Genomic DNA, 14,532 nt, shown 5'->3' with positions numbered 1-14,532 from the left:
TTTGTTCTACAATAGACTGACTTTTCTAAGCCGTTAGTAAAGGTGTCATATGCTACAGGTAGTATATGCATGTATAGAAGTGAGTTTTATTTGCATAGTAGACTATATTATCAGATTATATAATAATGTTTTAAATTCTTTATTTTCTTACCAGGAACTTCAGCATGAAAATATCGTAGCACTCTATGATGTTCAGGTACTTTATTTTGGATTTCCTTTTAAACTTAAAATTTTAAAAAGTTTCTTTCATGTGAATTTATGTGAATTTTAATGGAAATTTAAAGCTTCCTTAATTCATGTCAAAAAGATATACAATTTGATTTACATTAAAGTGTTTTTTATTTTTAATTGTTTAATTTTTAAAGTTACATTTATTTGTGTTAGAGAGATGATTCAGTGGTTAGGAACCCTGACTGCTCTTCCAAAGGACCCAGGTTTGATTCCCAGCACCCACAAGGAGGCTCACAACTTCTGTAACTCCAGTCTCAAGGGATCCAGTGCTGCCTTCTAGCCTCTCTGGACACCAGGCATGCATATGACACACAGACAAAATAGCAGGCAAAACACCCATACACATAAAAGTAAATATATAAGTTTTTAAAATTGCATTTATTTATTTCATGTATCTGTATGTATATATTGTATGTGTGAATGCATGCTGGAGTGTGTGTGTGTGTGTGTGTGTGTGTGTGTGTGTGTGTGTATGTGAATGCATGCTGGAGTGTACATGTATGTGAAAGTCAAAGGGTCCAAGACATTGAAGTTAGGTCTTCAGTCTTGGGCTCTGCCCTAAGAGACATCTTGCTGGCTCCAAGAATTTTTCAAAAATTGCATATATCCATAGGATAAATAATGTGTTATATGAGTAAATGTATTAATCATTGCAGATACACTATGGAATGGTATTGCTTTAGGGTTACTTGTAGCTTATGTCAAATCTAACATTTCTTTAGTAAATGTAATATGATCAGCATGATATATGCTTGAACTGTGTTTTATTTAGATAGGGAATCTGGATTCTAAGGTCAATTTTTTGTTTGCTTTTTTGAGGCAGAGTTTAAAGTCATCTGAGGCAAACTTTGTAGTCAGAATCATTCTTGGAAATCTTTTCAGGAGATCTGCTTTGGAGAGAAGTGGAGCTTTCTGATGAAGTGGTTGGCTTGCATCTAGAGTCTATGTGGTGCTCTTTGAAAGGTCCTGGTTTACAACCTGGGGCCTGCATGGCTGGTGTGTTGCATGTGAGAGCACAGGGACAGAAGAACTTGTTTTCAAAATGCTGACTCCAGGGAAGACCAGTGCATATAGTCTGCCTTTCTGTCTCCTATCTTACTTCATCTGGACAGTTGAATTCCATTACAGTAAATGGGCAGTTAGATGATTCTGTTTTGTTTCTAGTTAAAAATGTTTCAGTCTGTTCTTTAAATTATTCAGGGGCATTCACTGTGCAAGCTTTTGAGTGGTTGCCATGTGCCAGTCATTACTCTGAGTCTAGAATTAAAAGGGTGGATAAGATCTTGTCCTTGCTGTGCTTAGCCTCAGTTAGCCTCCGTGGGATGATACAGAGTGGACTGGCACACATGCTCATCTGTCCGATCACATCACAAGATATTTAACTAAACCCATGTTACTGGAAGTTTATGCTTTTCCTTTTATTGAAATGAGAGTAATATATCCTTTGTGAAAACGTCTTTGACTTTGGGATTCGAAATGTCTAGCTCAAATACCATGAACAGTGTTACAGATTTTGATTATAGACTATGACTGTTCTCCCCCCCACCCCCCAAAAATCAGCAATATAAACTCCCATGCACAAAAATATGAATATCAGCATGACTAGGTATAATTTCTCCTCTTCATTTGTGCAATTCAAAGCAATATAGAAAGAAAAGGCAAACAAAATTTCTCAAGTCACTAAATTCATATTACCATCCCTAACTGAAATGTCCATTCTCCTCAGAGCTTTGTGTGTAGCTTGTGTCCTGTGGATAGAGAGCACAGGGTGGTGCAGGTTGGTGCCCTGTACAAAGCTGTTAAATGATGTTGACTTCTCGTTTAGTGTCTTAGAGGGTTAAAAAACCCCGACCACCAAGAACAGGTTTGCTTGTACTTAGATGTTTTTTCTCAGAAAGGAAAAACATTTAGTACAGGTTTTGATTATGGAATGAGCTAAGAAGAAACATAAACAAAATCAAAGTTTTCAGTCTCTGAATTCAAGGTGGCTACATAAAAATGCTTTCTTACCAAAAACAAACAAACAAACAAACAAAAAAACCAAAAAACATTAACTGTGTCTCGAAAAACCAAAAAAAAACCAAACAAAAAAAACCCCAAAAAACCAAAAACCAAAAATGCTTTCTTATTCATTTTGTACTCTTAGAACTAAGGTATATCATAAACTTAAGTGTAACCTTTGGCTACCAGGTAAACAGTCTTGGCCTAACTAGTTAGATTTGCTTCTTTGATTCTGTTTTGTTTGTAAAAGGAAATAATATTTTTACAGATTAATAAAATATTTTATATAAACATGAGTGCCACTTTTACTGACCTTCATTTTTGGAGAGCTGTGTAAAGTTTTTAAGTTTTTATATACATATACATATATATATGTTTTATATATGTATGTGTTTATATATATATATATGCTGTTTCTGTTTAAAATTTTTTTAATATTTTTATTTATTTTGTATGAAGGGATGAGGTGTTGTGGTGGGCCTATGGTGGTCAAAGGACAACCTTCAGGAGTTGGTCGCTTCTGCCACCATGTGGATCTCAGGGATTGAGCTCAGGTTGTCAGGCTCAGTGACAAGCATCTTTATGCACTGAGCCCTCTCATTGGCCTGTGTATGTTTTTACAACTTGCACATTTTCCTTCCTTCCTTCATCTGCTTACATTCGATCCTGTCCTTATCCCTTGTTGTTCTGGCTAAGTATATATGATCTGCCCAGTCCTCAACTGATAACTTGCCACATCTTGTAGTTTAGATGACACCTAACAGAAACATATTTCCCTGTAATTATGTTCAAACCAATATCATTGTCAGAGTGACAAATTAGAAAAGAAATGACAGTTCTTCAATGTAAACATTGTTTGGTGTATTTCTTTTAGAAATGTATAAATAAAACAGGTTAATCCTTAGTTGTTATACCTTTAATAGTGAGAAATTTATTAACAGAGTTTGTACAGAAATACAATGTGTGCCTATCAAGTGCCTTCCCTCCCCATCTCTCTGTATATCTCTGACTCTGTCTATCTCTGTTTGCCTATCTGTATGTCTCTCTCTGTCTATCTCTCTGTCTCTCTCTGTCTCTGCCTCTCTGTCTCTCTGTCTGTCTCTGTCTCTGTCTCTCTCTGTCTCTCTCTGTCTCTCTCTCTCTCTCTCTCTCTCTCTCTCTCTCTCTCTCTCTCTCTCTCTCTCTCTCTCTCTCTCTCTCTCTCTCTCTCTCTCTTCCTCTCCTCCAAAGTCTCTGACCAAATTCATGAGATAGGCAAGCCCAGTTTCCTGGGTAGCAAGCCCTGCCTGCTGTTCTTTTTCCCTGTACTGATATTACAAGTATGTGATGTGTGGTTCTGAGCTTGAATTTAGGTCCTAGAACTTGTAAGGCTCACTTTTTTCTTTTTGAGTCTTACTATGTTGCTCTGGAATTCATTATATATACTAAGCTGGCCTTGAAGTCACAAAGATTCAGCTGCCTCTGTCTGCCTAGTGCTGGGACTAATGGCATGCATTACCATGTCTGGCTAGGGTTCCTGTCTTTCTTGAACTGGCATTAGTTGTTCAAAATATTTTATCATGTTGTCCTCTGAAAACGCTATACCAGTTTATTTTAAGCAGTAGACCACCCTTCTACAAATCTTAACAAATCTCATTAGGAGAAAAATACCTGAAGTTAATAACAAAATTTACTTCATAAATTGTTAGTAAATGGATCATCTTGTTATATTTGCCTTTTGTTATTTCTTCTCTGACTTTCCCATTGCTGTTTCTGGTGTGTTTATTGCTGATTTCTTTGTGATTAGTATTTTTTTGAGCCGGTTAGTACAGATTATAATAGAGAGCTAAGAAGTGGTTCTTGCTTATAGGTTTTGTTTGGAAGGTGACATTAAGCAAATAGTTCCTAGTTGTAAGCAAGTGAAAGGTTGTATGTGAAGAATTGGTACAGAGCTTTGGGGAAAACAATATGAAGATGTCAGGTTGGGGCTGAGGAAGGCTCTTTGAAGAAATTATTTGATATATGGGTGGGAAGGCTAGATCAGGAGTGGTGAGAGAACAGCACGTAAGCATCCCAAGGAGCTCCCTTGTAAAGACAGCAGAGAAAAAGAATGATTGAGCTGCTGGACTTGAGGGTCAAGGAGAGAGGGCTTTCAAGGTCAGGTAAGAGAATGGGAACTGGTGATGCTGGAGAGGTGGAAGGAGCCAGGTTGGTCTGATCACTTTAAAGTTTTCATTTAGATATATTTACTTTATGTTCATGAATGTTTTATCTGCATGTATGTTTGTGTACTACCTGCATGCCTAGTGATTTGTAGAGGTCAGAAAAGAGTGTCAGATATTCTGGAAATGGAGTTAGGGATTGTTGTGATCCGCCAGAGGATGTTGGGAGTTGAATTCCAGTCCTCTGTAAGAACAAGTGCTTTTAAACACTGAGCTATCTTTCCAACCCATGATTTTTACTTTAAGGACAGCTCATAAGCAGGAGAGTAAAATTATGTCTTTCTTAGAAACAAAAATCTTTGGTTTTTTCAAGACTGGGTTTCTCTGTATAGTCCTGGCTGTCCTGGAACTCACTCTGTAGACCAGGCTGGCCTCTAACTCAGAAATCCGCCTGCCTCTCCCTCCCAAGTGCTGGGATTAAAGGCATGTGCCACCATCACCTGGCACAAACAAAATCTTGAGTAATCTGAGCCTGCTGTACGTGGAGAGTACGCTTACCCTCATAAATAATCAACTCTTGATAATTTTTAGCATAACAAGAGCAAAATGCATTATTTAATAGATGGCGTAGGCAAAACTGAAAATACAAAGTTAAAAATCCCATTTACATTCTTTTTTTTTTAATGCCAGATGAATTAAAAACATCAAAAAGTGCATACCAATAACACATAATACAGGAATCTCAGTTGTTGAAAACATGAAGCCATGTTCTGCCACTGCAGGCGTGTTTTTGTGACTTTTGAAAACAAGCTGAGAGAGTGATTGAAGCGGGGAAAATCAGGGCAGCACTTGGAAGGGATGTCAGGGAATGTTACAAGTGTTGATCTGAATGGTGCACATTTGTTATAATTAATTGAATTGTATGGTTAAGTAAGACTGTTAATGTATAGAAAGTATCTGTATTAAATGCAGAAGAGAGTGGCTGGCATTTATAGTTTGAAGAAATACTTATTATACAAAAGTAACTTCCTATTTACTAGCTACCCAGACTGTGATTGGTTGTTACAGTAGCCAGGAATAACCTAAGCGCCCTGAATGTAAGGAACCTAGATTAAAGTATTGTTTTTTATAGTAAACTCATTTAAGATCTTGTCCATGTAAACACTATTACCCTTGCCACTATAATGGGCATGATTGTACTCTGTAGGATACTCTGAGGTTGTCCAGTACCAGGTAACCCCGAGGGAAATAACACGAAGGATTATAGGAATGACATTATTTTTCTTCTTTCCTTTGAGATAGTCTATAGAAGTGGCCTGCAGGTTGGAGAATGAATTAAGAAATGTAGCATAGCCAGATGTAGTGGTATACATCTTTAATTGCAGCACTGGAGACAGAAGCAAGTGGATCTCTAGGAGTTTGAGACCACATTGATCCAGGACAGCCATTGTTGTATAGAGCGACCCTATCTCAAAACAAATGTTACAGAGGAAGTGGAAGATTGGATTTTAGGAACCACAAGTTTTTCTTTTAATCTTTGTTAGTAAATTGGTTTCTGCTGCTTCTGCTGCTTCTGTATCTTACTATTGTTTTCTCCATTTCTGGTCTGAGTTATGTATAATTCTGCTTCAGAGAATCAAGTGTTGGCTGACAGGAGCCTGCTATAGCTGTCTACTGAGAGGCTCTGCCAGTGCCTGACAAATACAGAAGTGAATGCTCACAGCCATCCCTTGGACTGAGCACAGGGTCCCCAATGGAGGAGCTAGAGAAAGGACCCAAGGAGCTGAAGGGGTTTGCGGCCCCATAGGAGGAACAACAATATGAACTAACTAGTACCCCCAGAGCTCCCAGGGATTAAACCACCAACCAAAGAGTACACATGGTGGGACTCAAGGCTTCAGCCGCATATGTAGCAGAGGATGGCCTTGTGGGACATCAGTGAGAGGAGAGGCTCTTGGTCCTTTGAAGGCTCCTACTTCCCCAGTGTAGGGAAGTGCCAGGACAGGGAAACGAGAGTGGGTGGGATAGTGAGCAGGGGGAGGGGGGATGGGATAGTGAGCAGGGGGAGGGGGGATGGGATTGGGGGCTTGAGGGGGAAGTGGGAAAAAGGGGATAAAATTTGAAATGTAAATAAAGAAAATATCTAATAAAAAATAAGAATTAAAAAATTAAGTAATATACTCTTAGTGTAAAAACAATTCAAACTAACAATATAAATCAAAAAGAGATAGTTTGTTCTTATATCATTTACTTCTAGAAGAAACCTCTGATGTATCTTATATATAACTTTTTCTTTTTTATATTTGTTTTACTTTATGTGTATGTTTGCTTACATTGCATGTATGTACACCACATGTATGCCTAGTAGTGGTGGTCAGAAGAAGGTGTCAGATCACTTGGAACTAGAGTTATAGGTGTTTGTAAACCTCCATGTGTGTGCTGAGAACCAAACCCTGATCTTCTGCAAGAGCAACAAGTGCTCTTGAGCCATCTCTTCAGTCCCTGCTTTTTCCTTTTTAGTACATGTGTGCTTGTATACACACATTTAACATTGCTGTAAACATTTCGTTTTTTTCCCTCAGGGTGCTGGAGACAGCCAAGGGCTTTGCATATACTAAGAAAAACTACATCTCTAGGCTAGCTTTCTCCTCCTCTTCTTTTCTTCCTCCTCCTCTTCCTCCTCATCCTTCTTCTTCTCCTTCTTTTCCTCCTCCTCCTCTTTTTTTTTTATTGGCTCTGTATTGAAACGCTCTTTCCAAATCAGGATTACTTCATTAATTGTATATTATTTTCACCAAAACACTTCCCTTAGAGCCTCAAAGAAATGGAAAAGGAGGCTTCTTGCAGTTTCTCCTTTGCATTGGTGTAGGTCTTGCACAGGCGTCCTCTGGGATGTCTGGTGGTTATTATGGTAGATACAGATCCTTGTAGAAATCACCAGTGAACAGCCTCACACTTCTCCCAGCAGGTGTTTAAAAGTTTTACTTGTCCCACATTCTTGCTAACATCTGGAAATTTTTGTTATTCTGGTGATTGTATTAAGTTAGGATTTTTAATTTTTATTTTTTGAGACAGAGGCTTACGTAGTCCAGTCTGGCCACAGACTCATTGTGTAGCTCAGGATGGCCTTGGACATCTGATTTCTTGCCTCTACCTCTCAAGTACTAGAAATACGGGGTGCATACTTTGCCTGCTTTCTAGTTATGGGTTTGGTTTGGTTTGGTTTGGATTTTTTGCTTTTTTGGGGGGGATTGTTTTTTTTTTTTAAAGATTTATTTATGTATTTTATGTGAGCACACTGTCACTCTCTTCAGACACACCAGAAGAGGGCATTGGATCCCATTACAGATGGTTGTGAGCGACCATGTGGTGGCTAGAAATTGAACTCGGGACCTCTGGAAGAGCAGTCAATGCTCTTAATCACTGAGCCATCTCTGCAGTTGTGGTTTTAATTAGTATTTTTCTACTGACTTCTGGTTTGAATATGATTTGTAAGTTTAGTAACCATTTAAATATCTTTTTGTAATTTCCATGGAAGTTTCTTGCTTGCTAATACATTGGGTTGTCTTTTTATTGTTTGTTAGAAGTCTTTTATTGGCATTACATGCAAACACCTTAGGGGAACAGAACAGGACATAGGATTCCATGGAGCTGGACTCCTGGGTGGTTGTTAGCTGTGGCTGTGAGTTGCCTGTTATGGGTACTGGGAACCAAACTTGTGTCTTCTGGAGAGAAGAAAGCACTTGTGACTACTGAAACCTGTTTTCCAGCTCTGTAAATAATTTATCTTACCATTTTGCCTTCTTTATGTTTATTTGGTTAGTGTGTGTGTTTGTGTGTGTGTGTGTGCTCAAGAGTGTGTGTGAAGAGGCCAGAGAACCACCTGGGATGTTATCCTTAGGAATGTTGTCCACATCCTTTGAGACAGTTTCTATTGGAGCTCACAAATTAGGCCAGAACCATTTGCAAGTGAGCTTGTATAGCAAGCTCCTTTACCCTCTGAGCCGTTGGCTGACCTCAGAAAATTTATTTCCTCCACACTTGAGTTTTCTTGCCTTCTGAATGTTGTCTGTTTTCCACATCCTTCCTCATTTGTCAGGAGAGTGCTGCTGCTGCTGCTGCTGCGGAAGCCAGGCACGTGCTAAACGTTCCATGCCGGGATCTGTTGTTCAGTCTTGTTCCTTAGCAAGGAAAAGATGGCATCACCATTTTTGGGAATGGCTATAGACCTTGGCTGTGTAGACAGGCTGACCTCAAACTCAGAAATCCACCTGCTTCTGCTGGGATTAAAGGTGTGTGCCACCACTACCACCACTAGCAGCAGCAGCAGGCTTCCATTCTTTTCATGTAGTTCTCTTGAGAAATAAGTGAAGCAAGTTATCCAAAGTCACTGACTTTCTCATAACATCCAGCTTCACATCCAGTGGGTGCCCTACAGTGATGGTGGCAGAACAGACCTGTGGAAGCCCTTTTGATATTCATTTGCTGGGGTTAAAAGGGTACACCAGAAAGAGGCTGCTTGACTTCCTGTCCTGAAGCACTGCTTTTATTTCTGGGTGAACTGCAACTTAAATTAGTAACAAGTTACTATGAAAGTAAATAAAAGGGGCCTGTAAGTGGAAAGTCAATTTGAGGGAAGGAGCTTATGTTTATTCTGTGGTGCTGGAGATTGAACATGGGGCTCCGGTGTGCATACTGCGCAAGTATTTTGTGAACGATGCACACCCCTGTGCCAGAGTTTGTATTATTAAGTTGAGCAGTAAAAATTACTTTGTAGAATGGTCTTAAGGTTTTCAGGTTCTTGGTTAACTTCTCTAGTTCTCTGTTGTAGCTGCAGTGTGGACAGTGTAAAGCCATTGTCGGGCCAGAACTGGTCACTCCCTTTCTCAATGCCCACTTGTTTCTCATGGATCACCTTGTCTTGGGATTTTGGATCTTGTTGAGGTTAATTGCTGTCTGTGAAGTACTGCCTTTTGAGTTATTCAGCACTGGTTATGTTAAGCCATAGGGCCAGTTCAAAATTAACATTGCAATTTTTTAAGTGTATTAAAAAACTGCCATATATTTAGTCTCTGAATTAGTAACCCAGCAGACTTGAAGCTGTTTATGTGTGACAGTTTGTAAAAGTACTCAAACTAATTTCCTTAAATCTTTAAACATATTTTGTGTACTGTAATAAGAGATCTTCATTTTCCAAAAATTTACTGATAATATGGTTGTCCTAAACAACAACAAAAAATACAAAACAAACAAAAAAAACCAAAACTACTCATCTTACTGCTGTGTTGAGAACTAAGAGTCTGCTAGTGTTGCTAGGAGGAGCGTAAGCCATTGTGCTTCTGAACTCAGACTTCTCAGAGTCGGAGCACTTTCCTGAGGGCCGTGAAGAGTGAAGCCTTCTCTCTCGTTCACAAAGGGTGACTGTCCCAGGCTTTCTGCTGTGGTTGGAGACAGGCTGGCTGTGCTGACGAAGCCTGGGGCCTGTGTGCTCCGCGTGTCTGTCACTGGGTTTTATTCTTCTGCTTCTCAACATGCTCAGTGCACAGCTGATTTATCCTGTACTATCCTCTAAACAGATTGATAACTACTTTAGTGTCATCAAAATCTGTTTTGGCTATGCAGAGCGATGCTTAAAACACTGTTGAGAAGTTTAGACCTGGAGGTGTAGTTCAGAGGGGCTTGCATAGAGTGTCACCAGCCTGGGTCGGGTTCCATCCTGAAAGTGTATGAGGTGAAAAAGACAAGACTCCTCATGTCTGAGAATTTTAATTTTACTCTCTGATGAATTTTGTGAGTTTAGTTTAATGATGAAAATGTGTATTTTTTAATTAACTTAGTGTTTAGTGTTTTATGATATTTATGTTTATTTTGTAGGAATTGCCCAACTCTGTCTTTCTGGTGATGGAGGTAGGTATTGTACTAGTATTGAGAGTAAGTATTAATTGAATGATTTAGATTCTACTTCATAAAGAATATAAAATTTAAGTGTTTTTAACTAGACAATTAAAATACTTTAAAATTAGATTGTTTTTTATAAACAACTTTAACAGAATGGATTAAATTCATTTTGAATCAATGTTCTTATTTTAATTACTTTTTTAAAGTTAAATTACATTGTATTGGCTGGGCATGATGGTGCATGCTTATAATCTCAGCAGAGGCAGAGATAGGTAGATTTCTGTGAGTTTAAGGCTAGCCTGGTTTATATAGCAGGAGTTCTAGGACAGCTAGGGCTGTATAGTAGAAACTTTATCTCAAAAATAAATAAAAAGAATGCAGTACATCTTATTTACTTACTGTATATGTGTGGGAGGGATGGGTACTGACTTGGACTTTCTTTAGCTTACTTGGTTTGGGTTTAGGTTTTCAAGACAGGGTTTCTCTGTGTAGGCCTGGCTGTCTTGGAATGGAAGGCGGAGATCCGCCTGCCTCCACTTGCCTCCAGAGTGCTGGGATTAAAGGCGTGCGCCAGCAGCTTTGGTTCTCTCCATCTCCATCCATCATGAGGGCTCTGGGATCCAGCTCTGGTCACATGTGGCACCCTTACTTGCTAGCTCACTGTGAAGACACTCCTTTGTCTTTAAATATATGTATGTATATATATATATATATATATATATATATATATATTTATTTATTTATTTATTTACTTATTTTTTCTGAGACAGGTCTCCCTGTGTATCTTAGCTGTCTGGAACTCAATTTATAGTCCAGGCTGTCCTTGAACTCACAGAGATTTGCTCACCTCTGCTTCTCAAGTACTGGGATTAAAGAAGTATACTCTCTCATTAGGCTATGAAATACTTGATTTTAATCACAATAACAGTATCTTTTGAAGTTAATTACTTTTTTTTCTTTTACTTATCAGTATTGCAATGGTGGAGACCTGGCAGATTATTTACAAGGTAATTTTATTGCTACACTTCCTTATTTGTACGTGTGTGTGTGTGTGTGTGTGTGTGTGTGTGTGTGTGTGTGTGTGTGTGTGTGAGTACACTGTCCCTTTCCACCTTGTGGGTCTCAGAATGGAAGTCAAGTTGTCAGGTCTAGTGGCAAACATTCTTTTTACCTGCTGAGCCATCTCACTAACCCCACAAAGTAATTTATGTGTATTTATCAATGCTCAGTAAGAGGAGTATGCTTAACTCTGAGAGGCATTTCTGAAGTGCTGCCTCTGGGTCCCAAACTTGTGTAGAAACATTCAATAAATATTGTGTATAACTTGTAGTTATTTTGGTGACCAACTGGTTTTAATTTTCTTTCTTTCTTTTTGTTTGTTTGTTTGTTTGTTTGTTTGTTTGTTTTTGAGACAGGGTTTCTCTATGTAGCCCTGGCTGTCCTGGAACTCGCTCTGTAGACCAGGCTGGCCTTGAACTCAGAAATCCGACTGCCTCTGCCTCCCAAGTGCTGGGATTAAAGATGTGCACTACCACTGCCCGGCTGGTTTTAATTTTTTAAACTCACACAAGTATTAACCTTCTTTCTCTGACAGTGAGGAAGAAGTTTAGAGGAGGGCTTTTCCCCAGGAGGAAAGAAACCAAATTAAGATTTTCTTCGAAAAGCACACCTGACTTACCATTACTGAGCCATTAGTTCCTTTCATTTCTTTAAAAATAAAACCTGGGTGGTGGTGGCAGTGGGAGGCAGAGGCAGGTGTGTCTATAGAGCAAGGTCTTGCACAGCCAGGACAACACAGAGAAACCCTGTCTCAACTCAAAACAACAACAAAAACAACCCTGCCTCCCCCCCTCAAAAAAAACAAAACAAAAAAAAACAACCCATGAAGTAGAAGAGGAAGTTGGGAGAGGAAGGGACTGGGAAGGCAATGAGGGGTGAGACAACCTAAATCATTATGTATATACACAACATAATATCAGAAAACAAGACTGTAGAGCCGCAGGTCTCAACCTGTGGCTGAGAGAGACCTGTCTTAGTTAGGGTTTCTAGTGCTTTGATGAAAGAACAAGACCAAAATGCAAGGTGGGAAGGAAAGGGTTTATTCATTCACCTTACACTTCCACATAGCCGTTGACCAAAGGATGTCAGCACAGGAACTCACATCAGGGCAGGAAGCTGGAGATAGGAAGTGTGCAGAGGCAGGGAGGGTGCTACTTCCTGCCTTGCTCAGCCTGCTCTTTTATAGAACCCAGGACCATCAGCCCAGGGATGGCACTGAGATGCCAAATCTTTTAAGTTCAGACTTTATTTTAGAGAAGCTGACCTAAGTTTGAACTCAGGTAAACTAACAGGCTGGTACCTAACATTAGTTTCCAAGTTGCACCCCCCCCAACAAGACAAGCATCTTCAGGTTACACCCCCAACAAGACCAGTGTCTCCAGGTTATTCCCCCAACAAGCCTACACAAGCCCACTGCCCTGCCTAACAACCACCAATGCAAAGGAGAACAGAGATTAAGTTTATGACTCCCAGTACCAGCCAATTATGTTAAAGACCATTGTAGCTTTCCAATTAGATGCTTGCACACGTATTCCCTGCTTGCTGCTTACTATAAAGCTTTGTCCCATAGACATTCAGGGCTCCTCTCTCCACTAAAACTGTCTAGTGTGATGGAGGTGCGTTGGGGGTGGGGAGTGGGGGAGAGCTAGCTGGAACAGAATAAAGACCCTGCTGGGAGTTGGCAGGCTCGTGTGTGTGTGTGTGTGTGTGTGTGTGTGTGGGTGTGGGTGTGGGTGTGGGTGTGGGTGTGTGTGTATTCTGGGGGATTGCTAATGTTTCCCTGGCACAACAGCACTACCTACAGTGGGCTGGGTCCTTCCCCATTGATCACTAATTAAGAAAATGCCTTACAGCTAGATCTCATGAAGGTATTTCCTCAACTGAGGCTTTTTCCTTTTTCTAGCTTCTGTCAAGTTGATATTAAAAAAAAAAAAAACAAGCAGTACAGGGTTACATATCAGATATTTACATTACTATTCATAACAGTAGCAAAATTACAGCTATGAAGTAGCAACTAAATAATTTTATGGTTGGGGGTCACCACAACATGAGGAACTGTACTAAAGTTTCACAACATTGGAGAGGTAGAAAACAGAGCCACTACTCTAGACATTGAGTTGATTTACCCACTAATAGATAGTAACATACATCTTGGTGTTTATAAGAAAGTAGATCTGTAAGAATGCATTCTAGATTTTTAAAATTTATTTTTATCATTATTATTTTGTATGAATGGGTTATTTTGCCTGCATATGTTTGTACATGTGCATGAATTACCTCCAGAGGCTAGACTAGGGTGTTGGATCTCCTGCCTGGGACATCAGTTAGAGGTTGTTGTGATCCACCAAGTAAGACCTAGGAATCAAACCTGAGTACTCTTAACTATGGAGCCATCTCTCCAGACATCCCCCAAATTTCTGTTGTTTGGTTTTGGTCTTGGCTGGCCTGGAACTCACTATGTAGACCAGGCTAGCCTTAAAGTACAGAGATCCACCCACCTCTGCCTCCAGAGTACTAGGATCAGTTTTTTTGTTTGTTTTGTTTTAAAGTTTCATGTATTGTAGACTATCCCTGAACCTACTATTAGATGAGACTGGGCTTGAACTCCTGACTCCTTAGCACTTGTTTCCCAAGTGCTAAGATTGTAGGTATCTGTAGCTGGCTAAAGATTTCAAATTCTTGAAATCTTGGTTCAAGTTGGTTTTGAGACAGAGTATAATTGTATATCTATACCAGGATGGCCTTGAAGTCACAGAGATCTTGCCTGTCTCTGCCTCTGTCTCCTGAGTGTTGGAATAGAAGGCATGTGACAACATACTAGATACTACTTGAAATACTCAAGTGTTCATGATATAGGAGATTTCACTTTAGAGTACTTGGGAATTTTTTTACAGTCAGTATGGTGGTGTACACCTTTTATTCCAGCACTGGGAAGCAAAGGCAAGTGGATTCATGAGTTTTGACTGGGATAGATTGCTCTTACATAGTGAATATCAGGTCATCCAGGGCTGTGTAGAGAGAACTTGCCTCAAAAAAAAAATGTGTATCAGAAAAATGAACCCCAGAGGAGAGAATAAGAGCAACCCTCATAGGAAAAGAATTTGGTAATTTTCGAGCCATGGAGCCGGGCAGTCGTGGCGCACGCCTTTAGTCCCAGCACTTGGGAGGCAGAGGCAGGCGGATTTCTGAGTTCGAGGCCAGC

General features: G+C 39.7%; 1 protein-coding gene across 2 annotated transcripts in view; it reads left to right on the top strand.

Moving 5' to 3' along the window:
* The window catches only part of Ulk2 (unc-51 like autophagy activating kinase 2), an 82,644-nt gene that overhangs the window by 4,940 nt on the left and 63,172 nt on the right, over nucleotides 1-14,532 (top strand). For both annotated transcript variants that reach the window (XM_031354164.1, XM_031354165.1), the window contains exons 3-5: nucleotides 155-196; nucleotides 10,248-10,280; nucleotides 11,242-11,278. In XM_031354164.1, the coding sequence (XP_031210024.1) occupies nucleotides 155-196; nucleotides 10,248-10,280; nucleotides 11,242-11,278 (112 nt within the window). The remainder of the gene's footprint in view (nucleotides 1-154; nucleotides 197-10,247; nucleotides 10,281-11,241; nucleotides 11,279-14,532) is intronic.

Source organism: Mastomys coucha, unplaced genomic scaffold (assembly GCF_008632895.1).
Source record: "Mastomys coucha isolate ucsf_1 unplaced genomic scaffold, UCSF_Mcou_1 pScaffold5, whole genome shotgun sequence".
NCBI lineage: Eukaryota > Metazoa > Chordata > Mammalia > Rodentia > Muridae > Mastomys > Mastomys coucha.
The sequence above is the reverse complement of the archived record's forward strand: the minus strand, read 5'-3'. Positions and strand labels throughout refer to the sequence as shown.